At 41.9% G+C, this 24909-nt stretch overlaps 1 protein-coding gene across 2 annotated transcripts; it reads left to right on the forward strand.

Moving 5' to 3' along the window:
* Positions 1-475: 475 nt before the first annotated feature.
* Positions 476-24250, forward strand: trim101 (tripartite motif containing 101). Of its 2 annotated transcripts, XM_063209323.1 has the most exons (10): positions 481-1434; positions 16147-16295; positions 16771-16945; positions 17371-17466; positions 17638-17871; positions 18646-18668; positions 18783-18907; positions 19142-19581; positions 21104-21218; positions 23224-24250. In XM_063209323.1, the coding sequence occupies exons 1-9, from the start codon at positions 1249-1251 to the stop codon at positions 21188-21190; spliced, it is 1515 nt and encodes a 504-aa protein (XP_063065393.1). In that variant the 5' UTR covers positions 481-1248; the 3' UTR covers positions 21191-21218; positions 23224-24250. The 2 variants fall into 2 exon arrangements, with proteins under 2 accessions (XP_063065392.1, XP_063065393.1); XM_063209322.1 differs by lacking the exon at positions 23224-24250 and having other exon boundaries at positions 476-1434; positions 19856-21197.
* Positions 24251-24909: the final 659 nt, after the last annotated feature.

Here is a 24909-nt window from a genome sequence, read left to right on the forward strand (position 1 = left end):
AAGTTTTGTTATTTACCAGTCATATGACTGTGCAACATCAATATTACACTGAATGAAATGGAGAAAGTTAAGATACCTTTGCACATATTGTGTTGCTCCAATCTCGAAAGTCAAATCATCCTAGCAGAGGGTGGGGGGCAGGAGAACTGAGCACTGGGGGTGGCAACGGGTGGCAGTAGATCTGAGCAGAGGGGTAATTGGAGAAAGAGCAGGGCATCGTATCGTTTGCCTGCATTCCGACCACTGCCCAATATGGACCCAGCATGCTAGGGGCAGCCCCTGGATGCCTAGCTGTAACCAGACACTCCTGTACACACACACACACACACACACACACACACACACACACACACACACACACACACACACACACACACACACACACACACACACACACACACACACACACACACACAGAGAGCCCCAATGAGCAGAGCAGTGCTGATGCCGGTCTACACCAGTGTGACACACACACACACACATACACACACACAGCAGTCTCTCGTTGGGAAACGGGTGACAGAGGGTTGTTGAAACTCAGGCCAACTGCACTTTGCTGTCCCTCGAGAGAGGAGAAGAGATGAGAAGAGAAGGGAAGGGAGGAGGGAAAAAGAGAGGAGACGAAAAGCAAGACAGGGAAAGAGAGAGGTAGAAGAGAGGACGGAAGAAAAGTGACGCGAAACCGGTGGCAGTATAGGGGATAACTCAAGTTAACACTCCAGTGGATTCTTCCTTCTCTCTTTCTTTCTCTCTCCCTCTCTCTTCTCTCTCTCTTCTCTCTGTCAGTCTGGGTGCACCCTTGCACCCCTCATTGCTCCAGTCTTGTTTACTTGTGGATCGTCTGTGTTGTAACTGGCGATGAGTTGAGGAGGCTGGCCGTGTGACTCCCTGATGGCCATTTGTAGTTTGGCATAGCATAGAGTAGAGTTGAGGTGGATGGAGGTTGGTCCTGGTGTTGTCTTGGCTTAACCGTGGTGTAGCTGTGGTCTGGTTTGGCTGGAGGTCTAGTCTTGGTCGCCAGCAGATTTACACTGTACTGTGGTAGACTGGGCTGAGGGGCAACTGTAGGCTCAGTCTTGTCTGAGGTGACTGAGCTGATTCAGTGTGAGGTGGTCTTCCCTCAATCGTCTGCTGATCACACCTTGTGTGGCATAATAGCGCATGGTGTCTGCGTGTTTTAACAGGCCCATAGCATAGTAGTGTATAGCTTGCAGTGACTGTTTAAGAGTGACTGCTGAGGGCGTGAGGATGTCTCTGCCGCTGGAGCTGAGCCACTACCAGCGCGGTGGGGAGCGCGGCGGGGAGCGCCCCGACCTCAGCACCCTGGAGAAGCAGCTCATGTGCCCCATCTGCCTGGACGTCTTCACCAAGCCTGTGGTCATCCTGCCCTGCCAGCACAACCTGTGCCGCAAGTGCGCCAATGAGCTCTACCAGGTGAGTTCGTCAGTCGATCAATTCATTGATCAATTAAGCAATCTAATAGCCTCTCATTGCAGAAGGGGTCGCCGCCGGGCCTATTCACTATTTGCTGAAAATATTCAACTACATTATTACAACATTGCTATGACAGTGCAGAGACAGATTAAGACAGCCATAACAATTTTGGTGACAGTAAGGTTATAACATAGGCTCTGTGCTAAGGGTTAATCAATCAATCAAGCAATCATTTATTGTACATGGAATATTAAAACGTAGGAAGTCATGGTTATTGTATCAATAGGCCAACTTTAAGCTGGTCAACACAGCAGGTTTCTGTTCTGCAGCAGAGATATATAAACATTATAGAGATTTGAACAAGACATTTTAAGGAGGTTTCCAGTTGTGTAATACATGACCATTAATCACTAACTACAGTCAGATGCTGGTCGTGCGTAGAAAGCTGTGGGAGTGGGGTCTGTAAATCAATGTGTGGCCGACTGTCCCGAGAACTCTTAAATCTCAAAATAGTCGGCGGCTTTGTAAGTGGACACCCGTGAGTGTGATTGTCAATGTGATCTGGCTCTGTGACATAATTGTTCATTATTCGAAGCCAAATCATAAAAGCTATTCCGGTGTGTGGGTACAGTTTGGCGGTCCATCTGTGGGCAGCTTCACAGGAAGAAGCTGGATGCGCTACATGTAAGAGATCTCAGCAGTTAATCTTTATTAACTGTAAGCCATTACAAAACACTTTTAAAGCTGAAAACATCAAGACACTGATGTATGTCTTTGTGACTGGCAGCCATTGACATCTGACCCACTGTATGTGCCATACCTCTAATGTGCTAAGACATACTATAGCACCATACAGTCAGGGCAAAAACACAAATACACACACACATGCACACTCACACACACACACACACACACACACACACACACACACACACACACACACACACACACACACACACACACACACACACACACACACACACACACACACACACACACACACACACACACACACACACACACACACACACTTCTTGCAGCATGAGTAGGTAATGATGTTTACTGATTTGAGTGTTTACTTGTGTCTTGGTGCCGGCGAGCAGACAGGGTGTTAATAAACACTGCTCTCTCTTAGTGGAACATGTGGAGAAAGATTTCCAGTGAAATCCTATAGGCTACCTAAACATAATAATAATCATCATCTTAATATTGTACAATAATATTATACAATATTATAATAAGAAAATGTAGTATATTTGTATAGAAACATAACCTAATTATTAGGTGCAAAATGTTGGTCTTACCTGTAGATCTATCAGGCATTGTTTTTACTGCGAAATGCCCAGTGTGTGGGATTTGAATAATTTCCTGATCTGTGTCCTGAAAGGGTAATTTCCAACATTCCACCCAGCTTGAGGTGTGCAAAATGGCAATTATGTATTTCCCTCAAATTGATACGTCAACTTAAACATTTTGGTATAATGTGTAAACTTGTCCATGGACAGAGAAGTATTTGTGCACAAATCAGCATGGTTTGGCACACCATCTACAATCTGTAGACATCCCATCACTGATGTGGCCTTCATGCGTCTCCTGCATTTGGGGGAAAAAAACAACTCCTGGATGCCTGCAAGCAATGCTAAATCACCTGCACTGCTCACAGATTATGCCAATCTACGAAAGCACTGAAGCACAAACAATTTCCTCAGTTCTTGTCCTCATGGTACTTCTAGACTTTTTGAGAGGACACATTAGGCAAAACACTTTCACAGATGAAAGGGGAAGATGCCTACTTGTTGTTTTTTTTTTAATTACAAAGACTTTTTTAGCGAAAAATAAATGACAGGTGTACTGACTGGGAGACAGTGTGAGAGTGACATACAGAGTGATCGTCCTGAGGACTTTTACAGACAAGTCAACCTCTGTCTAACATCTCCCTCTTATCTAAGTATACCTTTCTTTACAAACAATATTTCCTTTGTGTGGTCTGGGGGCAGCAGCTGCTGTGTTGGCAGGCCTGGACTGGTAATCTGGCATACAGGGCATTTTCCCGGTAGGCCGACAGTCCTGATCTGGGCCAATGTTGTTGTTGATTTGCTGGAGATTGGCCCTGAGGGAGGAAGGAAGGCCCATTGGTCCATCATCAATACAGACACTCAAGATATAGTATGGAAGTGGCCTGTGACTGTATTAGTGGCCAGTCTATTTCAAATTGCCGGGCCATTTTGCGATCATAGTCCAGCCCTGTGTGTTGGCATGGTTGACCTCTCTGAAATGACTGTCTGCAGGTTGGCATATCTGAAACTGAATTTACACGCATAGCCTACTAACAGACAGACAGATAGAGCAGCAGACAGGGTTGGAGGGCAAGCTTTCCATGGCATCAAAGTATCTCAACGCACATGTTGTGGAGCACTCCACAAATCCCCAACAGGTGCCTGGATCAGAAATGGCTAAAGAAGTAAAGTAGGCCACAGGCTGCATATCTATGGGCCCCGCAGTGCTGTGCTGTGCTGGGCCATTTTGTGTACTATATATATAGCTGACAAAGCACATTTGTCGTCTCTCGATTTGTTCTGTGCTAAGCACAAACAGAGAGATAATAACTGAGGACAGGAGGTCAGTTGGTTTGGGAGAGAAGGTCACTCATGGACTCATGGACTCATGAACAGTCCCAAGCTTACTGTATGTATGGAATCCGCATCTTGTGCCAAATATCAAACACACTCTGGTCCCTTGAGCCACCTCTACCACATTCACTGTCTGATTTGTTTTGTGTCCAGTACAAACAGGGAAATAATAACTGAGGACAGGAGTTCAGTCCGAGAAGAGGAATTAGGTGAGGAGGTCAGACGGAGCAACATGATCTCATAGAATTCTGTGGAATGGACATGGACCTCTGGGACACGAAATCTGCGTCAGTTTCATGAATTTTGCCAAAATTCTGTGTTACGGTCACGGAAGAATTGGACTCACGGAAGTACTTTCTCTATATTCCCAAATAGTGCAGCAATTACCTCAAACAATCTTTCACTTGGTGATACAAGCATCAAATTTGGTTCAGAGGTGCTTCAGACCCTACCATTTTAGAAAAGGTCGCTATCCAGGTGAAAAAACAAAATGGCGGCCATTTTCCAAGATGGCCGCCAATTGAACTACTTTTAAATGGCTTTTATGTATATTTTGATAGACTGATCATATTTTGAATATCTTTGTATGGAAATATATTATGTTGAGCATGGAAAATTCAATGATACACTCAAAAAAATATTGACAATTATAGTATTTTCATAATTACATATAAATAAACTAACACTCACTGAATGATTGTAAATATTACAAAAACAGAAGTAGGCCTATAATGATTACATGTTTGTTGTTTGGGAAACCTCTCTGATGCACATGATGTTGGATTAGTTATTTTTAGTCCTCACATTTGCAGGAACATAACTGTGTACAGTTGAGGCTAAAGAAATAGCATTTGCATCTTCCTCGGCAGTCAGTCTTGCATCCACATTTTGTCAGTTGCTGGCAACTCTATACAATTGTAGGAAGCTTTGACCAGAGAACTTTCCAGGCCTCACCATCTTTTTGCCACCCCCAGTTGGCAGGGCTTTCAATTTGCATTTTGCACACAGTATCCCGGCCCCATATACAGGCAGTTTGGCAGCGGACCGTTTAACATGATGGACAAGGGATGCACTTGTCGGTGGAATGGCATCATAGGATCTTTGTTTCCGAGCAAACAAGTCCTCATCAACCTTGTCTGTTGTGCTGTTCTTGTCATAAATATTGATGACAAACCTCTCAAGAAGCTTCAGGTCAGTATCTTCAATTACTTCTGGGTATGAACTGAGCTTTTTGAAGACATGAGTCACTTCAGGGCAGACGTCCCATGTTTGCCATGCTGTTTTCTTGCCTTTGCTATGGAAAGCTGATACAACATCACAGCCAGTGAAAGAATGGAAGGACATCATGCTTTTGGATTTCTCTGGCCCAAGATTCAACACCATGTCATGAATTGGCAGCCACCTGATGGAATGACCATGGCCGAATTCGATCCACATCATCTCTAATCCTGCATCCTGGAGAATTGCAAAATTGCTGACTGCAACACTGCAATACCACCTCCTCCACCCAATCTTTATATATCTAACCTGATAGGCAGCAGGTTGATCTCTTGAAATTGTGGTATGTTTGTGGCTAACATGGAATAGCCATCAGAACTACAGCTGTAATGGGTAGGGGGAGCCTTCAACTCCTCTTTTGTATCTTTCTGGCAGAGGCAGCACTTCTTCCAGTCTGTTTTAGTTGTCAAGTCAAGTCGGTTTTATTGTCAATTTCTTTACATGCACTGGTCATACAAAGAATTGAAATTCCGTTTCTTACTTCTCATGCAGACATTGAGATAGACTTTAGGTGTGGACTTAGGCAATTAGACATACATGTAGACAGTACACATGCATTACACCTAGAGTACCTATACAATACCCTTACAGACATATAAAGTGCAAGACTGGGCAACAGCAGACATACCATGTATTAAGAAGAGATATTGTTGTGCATTTTCAGTTATGTCCTATTGTGACGATTCTGATATGGTGATAGTAGCATTGTGAAATAATAATACATATAAAGTAAGCAATTGTAATGTGCAATATTTACAACTATAGTTGGTGGCTAGTTTTCCAGTACAGTCATTAAGTAACAGGCATGAAGCAGCAGCAACATGTGTGTGCATGTTTGTGTGTGCTTTTGAGTTAGTTCAGTGCTGTGTGTGTGTGTGTGTGTGTGTGTGTGTGTGTGTGTATGTTTTTTTTTTTAGTTAGTGCAAGTAGAATGTGCAATCACAATTCAGTGTTGAGGGGGGGCTATCAGTGATAGGAGGGCGGGTTAAGAGTTCAGCATCCTGATTGCTTGGTGTATGAAGGTCTGGTGGTATGGGAGCGGAGGCACCTATACCTCTTTCCAGAGGGCAGGAGACTGAACAGTTTGTGTGCAGGGTGACTTATGTCCTTGGTGATCATCAGTGCTTTTCGGGTGGGGCGGGTGGTGTAAATGTCCTGCAGGGAGGGAGTGGCGCTCCAATGATCTTCTATGCTGTGTTCACAATGCGCTGGAGTGTCTTCCTGTTTTGCTCTGTGCAACCTCCTCCCCACACTGTGTCACACAGCTGATCAGGATGCTCTTGATGGTTCCTCTGTAGAATGCTGTCATGATGGAGTTCTATGTTCCGACAGTCTTGTGTTCCCAGGTCAAAAAAATGTGTACTTAAGTGTACTTTAAGTATATTTAATTTTCTGAAAGTATATTTTAAGTACACTCTATTTATCAAGTACAGTACTTAAGTATGGTATTTAAAAATATACTTATAGTTTAGTGTATTTTAAATATATTTTAAATCATTTGTATTATTAAAGTTATGTACTTAAATATAGTTTTATAAAATATACTGTTAGTGTATTGTATTTTAAATGTATTTTAAGTATATTTGTATTTTAAAAGTAATGTGCTAAGTGTAGCATTGTAAAATATACTATTAGTGTATTATATTTTAAGTGTATTTCAAGTATATTTGTATTTTAAAAGTAATGTGCTAAAGTGTAGCATTATAAAGTATACTATTAGTGTATTATACTTTAAGTGTATTTTAAGTATCTTTGTATTTTAAAAGTTATATACTTAAGTGTAGTATTATAAAATACACTATTAGTGTATTGTATTTAAATGTATTGTAAGTACATTTGTATTTTAAAAGTAATGTGCTAAAGTGTAGTATTGTCAAATATACTATTAGTATATTGTATTTTAAGTCTATTTTAAGTACATTTGTATTTTAAAAGTAATGTGCTAAAGTGTAGCATTATACAGTGTACTATTAGTGTATTATATTTTAAGTGTATTTTAAGTATCTTTGTATTTTAAAAGTTATGTACTTAAATGTAGTATTATAAAATACACTATTAGTGTATTGTATTTAAATGTATTGTAAGTACATTTGTATTTTTAAAATAATGTGCTAAAGTGTAGTATTGTCAAATATACTATTAGTATATTGTATTTTAAGTCTAATTTAAGTACATTTATATTTTAAAAGTAATGTGCTAAAGTGTAGCATTATACAGTATACTGTTAGTGTATTATATTTTAAGTGTATTTTAAGTATCTTTGTATTTTAAAAGTCATGTACTTAAGTGTAGTATTATGAAATATACTATTAGTATATTCTATTTAAATGTATTTTAAGTACATTTGTATTTTAAAAGTAATGTGCTAAAGTGTAGCATTATAAAGTATACTATTAGTGTATTATATTTTAAGTGTATTTTAAGTATCTTTGTATTTTAAAAGTGATGTACTTAAGTGTAGTATTATAAAATACACTATTAGTGTATTGTATTTAAATGTATTGTAAGTACATTTGTATTTTTAAAGTAATGTGCTTAAGTGTGGTACTGTTAAATATACTATTAGTATATTCAATTTTAAGTCTATTTTAAGTACATTTGTATTTTAAAAGTAATGTGTTAAAGTATAGTATTATAAAATACACTATTAGTGTATTGTATTTAAATGTATTGTAAATACATTTGTATTTTTAAAGTAATGTGCTAAAGTGTGGTATTGTTAAATATACTATTAGTATATTCTATTTAAAGTCTATTTTAAGTACATTTGTATTTTTAAAGTAATGTGCTTAAGTGTGGTATTTGAAAACATACTATTCGTGTAGTATATTTTAAGTGTATTTTAAGTGTATTTGTATTTTAAAAGTAATGTGCTAAAGTTTGGTATTAGAAAGAATATTTGAAATGTACTTTAAGTTAAGTATGATTTTAGTATATTAAGTACACTTGTACAAAGTTTGATTTTAGTACCAAAAAGTCAACTTGAAATGTGTTGAAGCTCTACTTAATTATATTTTAAGTGTATTTAAGTATACTATAAGTTGTCCCAAAATAACACAACTTAAGTATGTACTTCTGCAGCATGCTATAAAGTGCTTTCTTATGACCTTGAAATAGATTTGTAGCATATTTCAAATAGTTACACTTAACCACATGTTAAAGTACAAATTAAACATCTTTTAAAGTTAATTAGTAAGTATATTTAAAATGTACTTACAGTTAAGTATGATTTTAGTATATTAAGTACACTTCTGCAAAGATTGATTTTAGTACCAAAAAGTCAGCTTAAAATGTGTTAAAGCTCTACTTAATCATAGTTCAAGTGTATTTAAGTATACTATAAGTTGTCCCAAAATAACATTCTTTAAATACACACTTTTGAAGTATATTTTAAATACAAAAATACATACTTATTAAGTATATTAAGTACACTTTTTTTCACCTGGGTACTTTTTTCAACCATCATTTTAGTGTATTTTAACCTAGGCTTATTTATAAATATGAATATATTCATTATGCTTTGTAACATTAAATAACCTTCCACCTTCAATTTTGTTAATGTATTTTCATGGTAAAAACACCATATTGAAGAGCACAAACAGATCTTAAAAAGGCATGTAAGGCCTTACCTATTAAACTTTTAAGCACAATACTGAAGTCTGTACTTAAGTTGTGTTATTAGTGTATTAAGTGCACTTTAAGTGTACTTTTTGGTGCACAAATTAAACATGTAAAAGTGTCTTTAATTCGATAAAAGCATACCACCACCAATGATTTCTAAGTATTATTATTATTAAATATATAAAAGTATACTTAAAGTGTACTACTCAAGACTATTACTTCAAGAACGTAATTGTGCCTGTTGAAGAACAGGTAGTTGTGGTCTAGTGGTTAGAGTGCAGGTCTGTGGTTCAGTGAGTTGAGGGTTCAAATCCTGGTTGAGGTAGTGGTTGTTGTCTGAAAGGAAGGTTCATGTGAATGGCTGATGGTTGTGAACAAGACAATGTACAATGGAAATGAGCAATTAGAGATTACATTAATGTTTTTTTTCATATACTTTTGAAATATATTTAAAGTGTACTTAAAATAAATATATTTGAAATGTGCTTAAAGTAAAATCTACTTGTAGTATACTTAAAATACATTTAGAGTCAATACACTTAAAATGTACTTAAAGCGATTTTTGTGAATATATTTGAAATGTACTTAAAGTAAAGTATGCTTTAGTACATTAAGTGCACTTGTACAAAGTTTGATTTTAGTACAAAAAAAGTAAACTTAAAATGTGTTTAAGCTCTACTTAATCATACTTCAAGTGTATTTAAGTGCACTATAAGTTGTCCCAAAATAACACAACTTAAGTATATACTTCTGCAGCATGCTATAAAGTACTTTCTTGTGACCTTGAAATAGATTTGTAGTATACTTAAAATACACTAAACTGCATGCTAAAGTACAAACTAAACATATTTTAAAGTGAATTAGTAAGTATGTTTGAAATGTACTTAAGTTAAGTATGATTTTAGTATATTAAGTACACTTGTACAAAGTTTGATTTTAGTACAAAAAAGTCAACTTAAAATGTGATTAAGCTCTACTTAATTATATTTCAAGTGTATTTAAATATACTATAAGTTGTCCCAAAATAACACAACTTAAGTATGTACTTCTGCAGCATACTATAAAGTACTTTCTCATGACATTGAAGTAGATTTCTAATGTACTTAAAATGCACTTATCCGCATGCTAAAGTTCACATTAAACACATTTTAAAGTGATTTGGTTAGTATACTTATAATGTACTTAAAGTTAAATATATTTTTAGTATATTAAGTACACTTATACAAAGTTTAATTTTAGTACAAAAAAGTCAACTTAAAATGTGTTTAAGCTCTACTTAATTATATTTCAAGTACATTTAAGTATACTATAAGTTGTCCCAAAATAACATTCTTTAAATACACACTTTTGAAGTATATTTTAAATACAAAAATACATACTTATTAAGTATATATTAAGTACACTTTTTTTTTTACTTGGGTTGTCTCAGGATTTTTCTCATTTCAATTTTTTTATGTAAAAAAACATTCCTCATTGTGAGGTTAGGATTGGGGATTGTTTTGGTCAGGGCAGAACTTAAATTGCTATAGCATTCTTTTGTTTACTATAGAATTTGGAAGCAATCTTCTAATGATAGACTTATGATATAGAGAATATAGAACGTACTTCTGTGTCCATAGTACAGGCTTTTGACGAAATGAACCGCACAGTGTTAGATTCACAGATTTTGTGTCCCAAAGGTCTGTGCATTCCACATAATTCTGTGAGATCAGACTGGGCGGACTGGTGACGCTTCCTCTGTCACCAAGTGTCTCTTTTAAACCGTCTATCTGTGGATATGTGGCTGGATGTGTGATCCACAAATCATTGTCTCCACTGAGTGGCTGGTGGCAAATGTCAAACAGTGAACTCTTCACCTCTCCCACATGCACTGTTTGTGATTTGTTCTGTGCTCAGTGCACAGTCGTATAATAACAATAATATCTGGATAACAACTCTGAATAGGATGTCTATCAATCAGAGAGGCCAGTGTGGAGAGGAGGTCACTCATAAATGAATGGGTCCATCAGGGCCGGTGCAGTGGGCATAGAGAGACAGGGCACCAAGTGTCTTGTCCCACAGAACTAGAACGTGCAGCGAAATCAGCTGCACTCGATCAGATGGTTGACGCTATGTTTGCAGATGCCAATTTCTAAATGCATACAATGTAAGGGGGGTTGCTCACCTGGGACACCAAACAGAGTAGAACCGGCCCCGGGGTCTGTTCCCTTGTTGCCATGTGTCTGTGAATGGGATATGTGGTGGCAAATATTAAACGCATGTTTGTTTCTGTGCAAACAGACAAACTATAACTGGGAAGGAGAGTTCAGATGACTCAATTCCCCTGTTGCACTGTAAGTGTCTCGGTATGCAATCCACGGCAGTGTATGCAATCCAAGGCTTCTGGAAAATGCTGAACACATTGATCCCTTAACCCACTTACCACATCCGTTCTAGGCTACTTGATATCTTCTGTGACCAAAGCAAACAGTGAAATGATAACAATGGGTAGCAGGTCAGTCAGAGCAGTCAACGGGAGAGGAGGTGGATTATACTATGTGACAACTACATGTTCCCTCAATCGGATGCACAACTTTTTGGTATTGACTACGTGTCCAGTGTGGAAAGCTTGTATATGTGTGTCCTAAATATTTAAGATGTTTTGTCTTGTATGAGTGGAGATCCCTTATCTGCAAACCAAATCTACCTTTGGGTACTAATAAAAATTATCTAATCTAAAATAGGAGGTGGGTTAAAAGAGTCAGAGTGGATAGGATAGGTGGGTTAGATAGGACTCCGTGGAGACACTGTAGGTGGTGCACAACAATGTTTCCCAACCTCATTTGTCTTGCTTGCATACACCCTCAGCCTTTTGCCATGCCATTAGTACCAGTACCCCCTAATTCACTCTACACCTCTCCCTCTATGTCAATGTAGCTATACTCCAAACTTTTGTTATCATTACACTTTTTCCATATATGATGTGTGATCCCGTACCCCTGGTGGTGCACGTACCCCTGGTTGGGAACCCTGCGTAGAAGGATGAATAATTCTGTTACAAGATGTCTGTCTGTACAGTAAGGGATCCTTGTCTTGTGGAAAATATGTGAAAGTGAAGTGAAAGCCCTATTTGAAAACTTTAACTCCAACTGGCGGGTCGGGAGTCGAACCGGCAACCATGTCTGACGCCCTAACGTCCTAACGCTAACCCATGACTGCCCTTCCAAATATCAAACACATGCACATTTATCCTTTCACCTAACTACCACATCTGTTGCCTCTGATTTGTTCCCTGTCTAGTGCAAACAGTAAAATAATAACTGGAATAAATAAAATAATGGAGGTTGGGCAGACGAATGAGTAGTTCCCTTGTTGCTAAGTGTTTACCGTGCAATCCGTGACTTCAGCCAAATGTCAAATACATACATTGGTCCCCTGGAGTAACGACCACCAGGGGACCAACTTTATGTATTGTCGTTAGCTAAGCACGACAGAGGTGAGTCAAGTGAACATGCCCTTGGCAACTGTGAGCTGCTGGGAGGGGTACATAGATGAAAGCCATTTATCTGTGTGCTTTGGCACCTCGTTCAAGGCAGAGCTATTTGGAAGTCAGTCGTGTCCTTCCAAATTAACCTATGACTGTGCTGCAGCAACAGTAAATACATTTACATATCTTCCATAAAAATTTAATTCTCTTTTCTGATTGGCTGATGAGGTGCAAATTAGATGTCACCATTATACTAAGTATTTTGGGGGGGGGGGGCTTTTTCGCCTTTATTATCATAGGGCAGTGTGAGAGTAGACAGGAATTGACTGGGAGAGAGAGATGGGGCAGGGTCGGGAATGGACCCAAGCCGGATTCGAACCGGGGTCCCTGTGGGTGGGCATGCAAGCCCAAATGTGCCCCCCCCATGAGGTGCAAAAAAGCTATTCCATGCTCCACTTTTTCAGTAAACAGTGCAATCATTAGTGTTGCACCGATACCATTTTTTGGCCCCGATACTGATACTCGATACCTGGCTGTGCAGTATCGGCCGATACCAATACCATACCGATACCGATAAGACCCTATTTGAAATGTATATATATGAAGGGCTGTAGGGCATACTACTTGGATGTAAAATCATTGCATGGCTTTGTCAGGCTGCTGCTTACCTTTGTGAAACAGGAAAAAGGCTAATACAGAGTGAATCCAGCAAAACTTTTTATACTTTCTAAATACCTCTATACCTCTATGAAATAACTAATTTCAAGGCTGTTTAAGTGTCATACAAGCACCTGTAAATGGTATCGGTGCCCTATTTGTTGGTACTCGCTGATACCGATACCACCATTTTAGTGCCGATCCCCTGGTATCGGTATCGGTGCAACACTTGCAATCATGCCATAAAATCATGCCATAAAAACAAAATTTAAAAATTAAATGGGAGATAGAAGGGATAATAACAACTTGATGGAGTCAATATTTGTGTGAGTACATATTTGTCATTTGTCCTGTTTGTGTCAATCAGCATGCTTCTGCATTTCCCTGCCACCTTGTTCCTGCATGTGCATTTGCAGTGGAATAGTAAATACAAAAACCCATTTATCTGTGTGCCCTGCCACTTCATATGATACAGTTTTGTTGTTTGTGCATTGATGATCAGGTCTTGCCTAATCAAACCTGTGACTACGCGACTGCTTGCTACTGCGAGCAGACAGATAAACATGAAAGCAAATAGGAACCCGAGCCGGGCACAGGCTGTTTGTTGCTAACTTACAGAGTTGGTGCTGCCTGCTGCTGCTATACGTTTCATGGAAAAAGTTGGCACGTGAGTCGTGAAATCGGACTCCCATGAGGATCACCTCTGACCCTTTGAGAGTCGTCGTTGGACATACACATACACTTACACTTGTACACATACACACACACACACACACATTCTGCATATTTCTCTCTCTCTCTCTCTCTCTCTCTCACGCGCGCACACACACACACACACACACACACACACACACACACACACACACACACACACACACACACACACACACACACACACACACACACACACACACACACACACACACACACACACACACACACACAGGATTTGGTCTCAGGCCTGGATGAGGCTGTCAGCGGCCCTGCACACACAAACACAGATTACTTAATTTGATTCCACATTACTTCAAACACATTTATTTCATATTTTGCATGATTTAATATCGAAAAGAAACAAATCTGGAGAACACACACACGTGTACGCACAGAGGTACACACACACACACACACACGCACACATTAGTGTGGTCGATGGGGGCATGAGCCATGCACAGACAGCAGCAACTGCACGGCTTATTATTAAGTGGATGAGTAGTTGTGGACAGGACAGGGACCTATTGCAGTTCTGCTTACGATGCCTCCTGTATGGCCTTGCTGATGGAAGACATTCTCCTGGGTGTGTGTGCATGTCTATGTGTGGGGACGTGTTGTGAACCGCCTAGCTCTTAGGAGGTGGGACCGTCTGTACTGCTGATAGAAGACTTTTTCCTTTAGTGTGTGTGTGTGTGTGTGTGTGTGTGTGTGTGTGTGTGTGTGTGTGTGTGTGTGTGTGTGTGTGTGTGTGTGTGTGCGTGTGTGTGTGTGTGTGTGTGTGTGTGTGTGTGTGTGTGTGTGTGTGTGTGTGTCTGTGTCTGTGTGTGTATGTGTGTGTCTGTCTGTGTCTGTGTGTGTGTGTGTGTGTGTGTGTGTGTGTGTGTGTGTGTGTGTGTGTGTGTGTGTGTGTGTGTGTGTGTGTGTGTCTGGTGGTGGTGGGGGTTGCTAATGGAGAACTCACTCCTGTGTGGGCTGTTAAGGTGCCCTCTGAGAGCCTAAATTGCGCTTAATTTGCACCCGCGAGGGTTGGTCGCTTGGTCGGTCGGTTCCGAGAGGGCCCCCAGAACACTATGTGCACCCCCAAATGGCCCAAAACGCAGAGGCAGCTGCGCTCTATTAAAGACTGCAACTATTTCCAGAGACGAGACGAGTGTCTTTCTCAGCTTTCATCCGCCCGTCTCCCTCTCTCCCTGCTGGGGTGACTGTCTGCATGGTTCTTGGTTCCCCAGACTGCCTCCCTGCCTTCTCCTCTGCCCCATACCATGGCTCAGGGAGGAGACTGTGGGGCAGGTGAAAGTCTTCCAACTCTAAGTTTCCACCACAGTTCAGTCCTTTGATGATGCCTCTGTGGCACCCTCTGATGTTGACGGAAGCTCCTGTTAATGTGCAATGTGTATAAATGGCACGAGTGGGGCAAAGTGGGGCAAATGTTGGAGGGGTGGGGGTAAAACAGCATAAGACTCATGGGAGGGGGAGGGGCAGGAAGAGAGGGTGGGGTAGGGTTGGGGGTCATGACACGTCATGAGTTCCCTTGGTAACCAAGCTGAAATGAGCGCAGACTAGTGGTCACTTGTGTAAATTAAATATAAACATAAATAAATAAAAACACTCCCACATTTTAAGTGTAAAAAGTCCCTGGTGCAGAGGTAGACTGCCAATGCTCTAGAGAGGTAAGACATGGAAATATCCCTCTCAAGAGTATCATGTCTCATTTTAGCCATTACTCATTTTCATTCACTCACTTACACACTCGCACGCATGCCTGTCATGTCATGTCTTCATAAGCATTCATTATTTTAAAACTTGCCTTAAAGATAGAAGCCCTTTTCCCTAGTCATAATCACTTCTAAAAATGATCCACTGAGTAGTGAGAGGGAAGAGGAGAGCGAGCGCGCCGAGAGAGAGAGAGAGAGAGAGAGAGAGAGAGAGAGAGAGAGAGAGAGAGAGAGAGAGAGAGAGAGAGAGAGAGAGAGAGAGAGAGAGAGAGAGAGAGAGAGAGAAAGAGAAAGAGAATATTAAAAGAGTCAAAAAGAGTGAGATAGTTGAGAGGGGGGCAGGGAAGAGAGGAAAGTTTAAAAGAGCAGAGCTGGAAGTGAGAGCAGGCTTGCTGAGTAAGAGGTGGTGCTGTCACTGTGGGAAAAACAGGCTGGCTAAGAGTTGTGTGTGTGTGCGTGTGTGTGTGTGTGTGTGTGTGTGTGTGTGTGTGTGTCTGTGTGTGTGTGTGTGTGTGTGTGTGTGTGTGTGTGTGTGTGTGTGTGTGTGTGTTTTGTGTGTGTGTGTGTGTGTGTGTGTGTGTGTGTGTGTGTGTGTGTGTGTGTGTGTGTGTGCGTGTGTGTGTGCGTGCAGCCGTCTCTGTTCCAGGTGGGCTCGGGTGGACGCTTCCGCTGCCCGTCCTGTCGGCATGAGGTTATTCTCGATCGGCATGGCGTCTATGGCCTGCAGCGCAACCTGCTGGTGGAAAACATCATCGACGTCTACAAGCAGGAGTCCGCCAGGTGAGCTACAAACACCAGTCAGCCGTGGTTAGGGACGTGGTCTTAAGATCAGAGGGTTACAGGTTCAAATCCCGCCCTGCCCTCTCACTACACCTCCGTCTATGCCCCTTGAGCAAGGCACCTTACCACCACATTACTCCGGGCCTGTAACCAACAACCTGTAAAATAACGTCGAATTGGATAAAAGTGTCAGCTAAGTGTAATATAATGTAATGAGTCGGACAGGTGAGTTACAAACAGGGGCGTGGTGATGGGTGAGAGATCTGCTAGCGTCACTATTGTGAATGACATTCTACTCCAGCTATCACACAAGGCATCCTCAACAAGCTTTCCACTAATATTTTAAACAAACCTTTGGTGATTCTGTTGCCTTAGCAAGCTTAGGTAGTTTATTTAACAAGGTGGCAATATCTACCCTTTATGGTGTTTGTTTTGTCTTACTGTACCTACAACACTGTACTGTATGTCCCTTCAGTTCTAGGCCTCCACCAAAAGTTCCAGTGCCGATCACCTGTGAAGATCATGAGGGTGAGAAGTTGAACATCTACTGCATCACCTGCAACGTGCCCACCTGTTCCCTTTGCAAGGTGTTCGGAGCCCACAAGTCCTGCCAGGTAGCCCCTCTACCTGAGGTCTACCAACAGCAGAAGGTGAGTGTGGAGTGTGTCCGGTCCGCCAAGCGGTTAAACAAGTCAACAAACAAAGGAAGTTTCATCTTGCTGGCATAACTGTGGTTGTGGACGTGAATTCGAAAACAATCAGTGACAGTGTGACGGAGGTCATCTTGCACCTGTTCACCCCCCTCTGGATCGAACATGCAACCTCGTCAACTACAACAGTCCGGCAATGGGAGACACAGTACGATACCGCTGGGCCAAGAGACTAGTCTCTCGGCCCAACGGCACGAGACTGTATGAGGCTATCGGAGGGAGGTTTTACCAACGTTCCACGCCAACTCTGCTAGTTAGCCTCCGTTACACTGTGATGTACACCTTTACAACCTCCACTGTCCAAAATGAGGTCAATCTTAAAAAGTAGCTAATTTGCACTAATGTTCAAATTAATTTTCTTTCAGACCGAGCTCAATGATGGGATTGACTCTCTCGTGGCCAGAAATGACCAAGTCCAAGGTGTCATCAATGAGCTGGAGGATACCTGTCAGAGTGTAGAGGTAGGCTTTGTTCAAATCCATTATACACCATCGCTTTGTACTGAGCAGACATGGGCGTAAGCTTCAGCCACCAACCATCAGCCAATTGCTAGTAAAACAAGAAAGCGGGTGATATGCAGTAACAGCTTCAAATTGTAATCACCTAATAATATATTCTCCATAAATGTATAGGACAATAGCAAGGCCCAGAAGCAAACCCTGTGTGAGAAGTTTGATCGCCTCTCCACCATCTTGGAAGAGCGGCGCAAAATCATGGTGCAGCGCATCACATACGAGCAGGACGAGAAGACCAATCACACGCGATCGGTGGCCTGCAACTACAGGGAACAAGTGGACAGCAACAGGAAGCTGTTGGAGACGGCACTGCGCACCATGGAGGAGCCAGACATGTCCATCTTCGTCCAGGTCAGTGTTTCTCAACAGGGGGGCATTGAGGGAGCCCTTGGGGGGGTGGGGCGTGGAGAAGGATACAGCTGAGGTCGAGGGGCGTTGGGAAGCTTGTAAAGAGGACAAGGGGGTGTTTGTTCAAAAAAGGTTGAAAAGCGCTGGTCCAGGTAGTACTCCCTCTGCAGTACAGCCTCTTACTCCTGGCATGATTTTTCAACGCTGTTTGACCAGGCGGCAATGTTGGACGCATGCCCGTTGCGTGTAATGTTGACGCAGTTGCCTCGACCTCCTAGATCTGTCACTTAAATCTTACCATCAGTTAAGTCATGTTACCGATAGGGTGTGTCAGTTGTAGACGGCAAATGTATACTCTTGAAATATGGCCACCTGGTGAATGAGTTGACAAGTGACATATTTGAATGATACTATGTAGCCCTCGGAGAGGACTGTAACTCCTTAATACAGCATAATGTTGGAAGCTAGTGTTGATTTAAAATGGCTGGCTTTGTCCAGGTAGGCCCTCTGAGAGGAGCATTATAAAGCCTAAATACTGTATGTTGTTAGTGTTGATTTGACATAATCATCTATTATAACTTTGTTATAAACAGAGCCAGTAATGACTTTGTACCAACCAAGCATCACTGTCAATGAGTAAACAATGTACTCCCACTGATAGAAGGGTACCAGTTATGTGTGTGGTGTTTTGAAGCAGAATGTTCCTGATGTCGTAATGTTCTAATGTTGTAGCTATATTTTGACAATATTGAATTTCTTTTTTTTTCATCAACACAGAGTGCAAAGGGACTCATTGAACAGTAAGTGTTCATTAGATATTTGTTGATCCTTGTTTGGTATTATTTTGTCTGTAGAGCTAGAGAGGAAATATCTGGATATTCATTAGCCTTGTGTTTTCCTTATCAAACTCCCAGAGTCAATGAGGCGGCAGGTGCGTTTGTCATTGAAACCCTGGAGCCTGGCTATGAGAACATGGACCACTACAAGGTAAACTTCAACGTAGAGGAGAGAGCCCTTTACCAGCTTGATTTCCTCAAAGGTAAACCACTGAGTTTCTTTCATAAAATAATAGTTCATACATTTTGTTTCATAACCCCTATAATGTTTTGTGTAAACTTTGACTTCAGTGCCTTGTTTCTAAACAGGAATTGAATATTTATTTCAGTAGGCTAATGACTGTAATGCACAATGGAAGCATAGACTACTGTTTCTTGTTGGTGTTTGCATGATCTGGAGTTTGCACCTGTGTACAATATTGTTTAATCTCCCACAGCGGAAGAGGCGGAGGAGAATGAGAAGGAGGAAGAGGAGGAGGAGGAGGAGGAGGAGGAGGAAGAGGAGGAGGAGGAGGTTCCAGAAGAGCTGGAGGAGGAGCCAGAGTCGGAAGAGGAAGTGGAAGCGGAATACGAAGCCGAAGTAGAAGCGGAGTCAGAACCCATTCCAGAACCTGAGGAAGAATTAGAACTAGAACTAGAACCAGAACCAGAACCAGAACCAGAAATGGAACCTGAACGAGAGTATGAGGCAACCCCTGCACCTGAGGAGACAGACGAGCCAGAGCCAGTGCTGGAGCCGAAGACTAATAGTTGGGCTGTGAAGGACTTTGTGGAGGAGAATAGGGAGACAGTGAGGGGACAGGCTGAGGGTTGCGCAGAGCCCAAAATGGAAGAACTGCTTTGTAAACATGAATATGAAGGGATAAGCGCACAACAGGTAAAAACAGCATCTACTTTTTTAAAAAACGTGTTACTTTGTGGTGGTTACATTTGTTGTTTGATTACCATTCTCTTCCCCCTCTCCAGACTGAATCACCCCTGAAATCTAACTAATGTGCTTTGATCCCCTTGCTCATCTACAAGTTTTACTTAATATAATGGTCATAATACGTAATATCATTTTGTTTTGCTATGTGACACTACATCATTCTACTAGCAATTCTGTCATAACCTCTAAGACAGCTTCTCCCCCCTCTGACCCACCTCGCAAGGATAAGCAGGTGTGCTGGCACGAGCAGCGTGATGCAGGTGACTTGGGAGCCCAGGGCGTTCCAGCAGAGGCTAGCCAGGATGCCATGCTTTACCCCAGCTGGTACAAACCCAGCAGCTGGCAGCAGGTGTCAAGTCCTGCTTGCATGGCTCTCGCCAGCGAGCCCATGCAGCAGGCGCAGCCAGACTTCCCTCCCCCGGTAGTAAGGGACCCTTTACCCTCCCTCCACCCCCAGCAGCCACAGCCACAGTCACAGCCCCAGTTCCAACAGTCCTTCCCACTTCCTGCGTGGATGGGAAGTGGTTTTATGCCCATGGCCCCAGAGATCCCTGCCAGTCAGTTCGCCAGGGTAGCTTCCGAGACTCCTCCCCAGGGCAATCTGTCTCCCCGACATCAGGCAGGCGATGGCCGTCCAGATGGGAAAGAGCACCCTGCCAACCAGGGGCTTGGTACGGTTGCCATCTCTCCACAGGTCAGTTCCGTTGTCGTCCAGGTTCTTCGTTATAGGTCATCGTATTCCGGCGTGACTGGTCGATGGATCACCTGATCGTTTGATCACCTGATCACCTGTTGTCAGTCACCTGTCCCATCACCACCTGTCCATCGCCGATCACCATCATCACCATAGCTAGTGCTGCCACCGCTGCTGCTGGTGTCATCATCAAGTCACCTGCATATCATGGCTGTGCACGTCTCTCCTGGCCTGGCCTCCCTCACCTGCTCAGCACTCTTCACAACTCATCGTCTTGTGTTTTTCACCTAGTGGAGGGAAGGGCCTTGTGTTTCAGTGCCTATCCCTGAGAAAACAGACCAGTGCCAAATTACTATATTTCGCAATGATGAAAGGTCTCGCTGACCTGATCATCTGTTTTCATAATAAGTGGTTTGTCCGTAACTGTAGAATGTTGCGCTATTCCGTTCTTTTAAGTGATACCATTTGTAATGGGTGCCCTTGCATAACCACTTCAAGGTTTGCAGCCCTTTAGCCTTTATAATGGCAAGACTTTAAAGTATGTAGATAGCAAAAAAAGGATTGGTTGTGTATGACTCTTGAATGCTTGAAACAAAGTATAAATGCTGACACAAGGTATAAATGACATCTTAGCCTTCTACTAATGGTCGTTCCCTCTTGTGTTGGGTAATGACTGTGTTGCTGTGTGCTGACTGACTTCACTTCACTTCACTTCACTGTGAGTATTTCTGCCACCTCATTGCCATGTGCTTCCATCACCTCCATCTCTCTCCGTAGGCCATCACCTTCCTCTTTTACTTCCTGGCTCTGATGGTCATTCTACCGCGGGTCTGGGCCCCCATTCAATACATCTTTTGCACATAGCAGAGAAGAGAGAGAGACAATTTTCCAGGTACTGCTCCGAGAATGGGTTTTACTTTACGTGGATGATATGGTGTTTTTCTGCAGTGCTAGTGCAAAAGAAGACATCGGTGTGGCAGGTGGCCGGTAGCTTCAAAGAAGGACTTGTCAGCACTTTTATATGGCATGTTTTGTTTTATCTTGGCAGAACAACCGTCCTAAGATATTGAGGATCCTTTGCAGCGCCAGATAAACAAAACTGTATGTGTGCCATGGGAATCCATTACTATTCGGGTAGTTTAACTGCTTTGGGAAGCAGAGCTTGGACTCCCATCTCAATTTGATATGAACATTTCTTTCAAATGTGTCGTCTGGTTGCATGATACAAATGTTGATGGCAAAATTGCATGCATTGCATTAAGTTAATTAGTTTGTAGTTGTCATGTAGCATTACAGTATATGTTGGTGGAACTCTTTAACCTTTCAGGATTGCAGAATACAGCATTTCAGAATATGATCAAAACGTATGTATGCTGACAGTAGAACCCCTAGATATGGAAAGTTGCAATACCAATTGCTACTTTCATCCCAAAAATAATGAGATAAGTTCTTGCCTGACTTCATGGCTGTATGTTTTGTGGGCCATTGCAATTCAGAGTATGACGGAAGAATAAACCAAATAGAGAAGGCTTTAAGCCGTCTTGATGTTTGAAGCCCCTCAGAAGACAATGGCTTATGAGCAAGGCGTCTGGTAGCTCTTTGAGTGCCATGGACTTGAAAACGCGCCTTTTCAGAATGTATGGCACAGTGCCAAAGACTTGATATCAAGCCAATTGCGTTTTTTATGGGGGGTGGGGCCTAACAGTTGATCTGGTATGTTTGTTCACATGGACAAAAAACTCATTTTTTATGGCTCTTAAAAAACAGTCAAATGTTGAATAAAAGTTGGCAAACCCCGGTCTGAATTTGAAAATGGCTGGCACTCAATGAGTTAATTAGTGTTTCCATGTCTGAATGAATTCTGGTTGTGAGTTTTGCCTTGGCCTCCCGCTGGCTGCCCGCTGCATGTGTTGCTCGTCGTCACAATAGGGAATGCTTAGCATGGAAATTATTTTGCCCAAGACACTTCCGGTCTTTGTGTTTTTCGAAAAAGTTGTTTTGGGTCCTCAGCCACTTGAATTCATTTTAATTTGCAGGAAGGTCTTGGCAGACACAGTGGATGGATCACTGTTACAATTATTCAGCAGAAAAAAAGGAGACAGGGTGATGAACTTAAGAGGTGTAGTCCTCCCCCACAAAGATCAAATGATACCATCACCCCATATTGTCTTAAAAACAAACCGCTATCCAACAGATTGCTTGACTAATGGATCATGTGCTTATGGAGAGAGAAACAGGAAGAATAGGAAGGATGGAGGGCATTAGAAGAAGAAGAAAAAAAAACAAGCAGCAGATAAAGATACTCAATGTCTGTTCCCTCCCTCCTTTTAGGGCCAGCCCTGCTCACTGGGAGCGCAAGGCAGGAGAGGGACAGGGGCGGATTAGAGCATTGAGGCAGCAGCCCTTGAGTCTCTGTCTGAGCCCAGGCCTGACACCCCTCTCTGGCTGGACACGTAGGCTGACAGTAGGCAGGGCAGTGGGGCAGGGCAGTATAGCAGACATAGACAGCACATGTTGCAATCAAGGCTGTGTGAAGTCTGCATTTGCATGTGAGCAAAGCTAGGAATAATATAGGGCCAATGTAGTGGGTGAAGACTTTTCTTTTACATAAATTATTTCTAACATTCTAAGTCAGTTTCGTTGCACCACTGTACTGTACTGTAAATTGGGTCTTGACACATTTGTTTGTCAGCAGAAGATGACAGGTCGACCTATATACATAAGTCCTCATGCTGCTAGACAGTGTTTTTCCATGGATGCATTCATACCGTCGCATGCTTAAAACAGTTTCTGTGGTCTGGTCATGTGCTTTTTGCACACACACACGAGTTTGAGTAGTTTCACTATAGACATGTGCATGCACATTTAAACCTGCTTCCTCTTTTCTGTCTGTGCAGTCTCTGACACCAGCATACCCGATGCAGGAACAACCCGGTCTTCCCATCAGTGCTGACCCTCCTCCTCCTCCTCGCCTCAGCTTCTCTTTCTCCTGGCTCAACCCTCTGTCCAAAAAGGCAAAGTAGAGAGAGAGAGAGAGAGAGAGAGAGAGAGAGAGAGACAGAGAGAGACAGAGAGACAGAGAGACAGAGATACTCACACCTGTCAACCAATCCAAACGAGCTAAGTTGTAAGCAATTAGGCTTCTTTTTGGAGCTTTTATGGTCTACACTACAGATCCACTTCCAATTCACAGAGATAAAACCCCTAGTTCCTAACGGCAGACCAGAACTCACAAACAAAATGTTTTCAAGCTCCAAAAAAGAGACCCGGTTGCTTGCAGCTGATCTCTTTTGGATAGCGTGACCTGGATGAACTGGGGTCTTCACAGACTGACTGTCAACTGATGCGGCAGCAGCACACATCCATGAAGGACGAACTGTAAACGAAGACCCACAGATGACAGACTACGCTGATTCCCAGCCGGTGCAGCCCAGCGTGCCCTTGAAAAGGGGCCTGAACTGTGTCTGCATGTACCTGTCTCTGTATTGGTCTCGGTTCCTGTTGACTTTGATACCAAATCACTTCTTTCGATTTTTGCCTCTTTTTTAAATTTACTTTTTGGATGGAATACTTTTTTGAGTTTAAACTTTTACGAAATGCACATTTATAGTTTTAATCAGGAAAGATCAAAGTAAGGATTTGAACCTGCCTTGAATTATGTGATTGCTGTGTTCAGTATGTCTTAATGTTTCTGAGCTAGGGCTAGTTATTGCCTCTGTTAAGTTACTGTAAGTATGAGTCAGTATCTTGTTTTGGAAAGTTCTTTGCCATTACAGGTTACACATCCTATCCTAGTAGTTTTCTTTGACACAGTGGTGGCTTTTGTACTGTATGTATTAGTAGGCCTACAAGACGTTGATGTGAAGTGACAATGAATGTGTGATGTCTTGCAGTCAATGAATAAAGGGCATGAATGATTTTAAACCTGTGGATCAGGTTGTAACCCTCAGGAGGACATGCCGTTTAGGGCTTGGCAAATGAACCAGTGCACCAGAAAGAGAACCTTTAATATTCCATGAATTCCAAACATTCCAGAATGAAAGCGTAAGTTAATCTTGTTAAGCAGGTCGATGCACCTGACTGACCTGACCATCCGATAGGGATTGGCAGCGTCTCTGTTGGATGGAGAAAAGGGAGAGGACCGAAAGTCCAGGTCCATTCCTCCTTGCTTTACACTCAGATATGTTTGAAACTGACTTCTGAAGCTACACACCAAGATGACAAAGTAAAAGTTATGTCAGTGGTTTCAATGTTACCATAAGTGGGACAGGGAAAGGGTGGGCTAGGGGAAGATGGGGAGGGAAAAGAGGTCAAAAATGTTGACCCTGGCTGGGAATTATGAGAAACATGAGAAACATGAAAGAACAGAAAATAGGCCTACTCACCTTTGACACATAGGCCTAGGCCTAGCCTATCATGAGTTTAGCATGCTCATATTTTGCCATGCTTTGTTTTATGCAAAACATTATAAAAAAATATACTACATATAAAATTGTATGTCATATCACACAAAATGAAAACACTAGAAAACCTTAAAAACTCAGGCCTACTTATTTTTAGTCAACAATCGACGTCATCTAGTA

Source organism: Engraulis encrasicolus, chromosome 10 (genome assembly GCF_034702125.1).
Source record: "Engraulis encrasicolus isolate BLACKSEA-1 chromosome 10, IST_EnEncr_1.0, whole genome shotgun sequence".
Taxonomy (NCBI): Eukaryota; Metazoa; Chordata; class Actinopteri; order Clupeiformes; family Engraulidae; genus Engraulis; species Engraulis encrasicolus.

Coding starts and splice junctions, on each gene's coding strand:
- trim101 (XM_063209322.1), top strand. CDS start 1,249: ATGTCTCTGCCGCTGGAGCTGAGCCACTACCAGCGCGGTGGGGAGCGC. Junction 16,296..16,770: donor TACAAGCAGGAGTCCGCCAG/GTGAGCTACAAA, acceptor ATGTCCCTTCAG/TTCTAGGCCTCCACCAAAAG. Junction 16,946..17,370: donor AGGTCTACCAACAGCAGAAG/GTGAGTGTGGAG, acceptor ATTTTCTTTCAG/ACCGAGCTCAATGATGGGAT.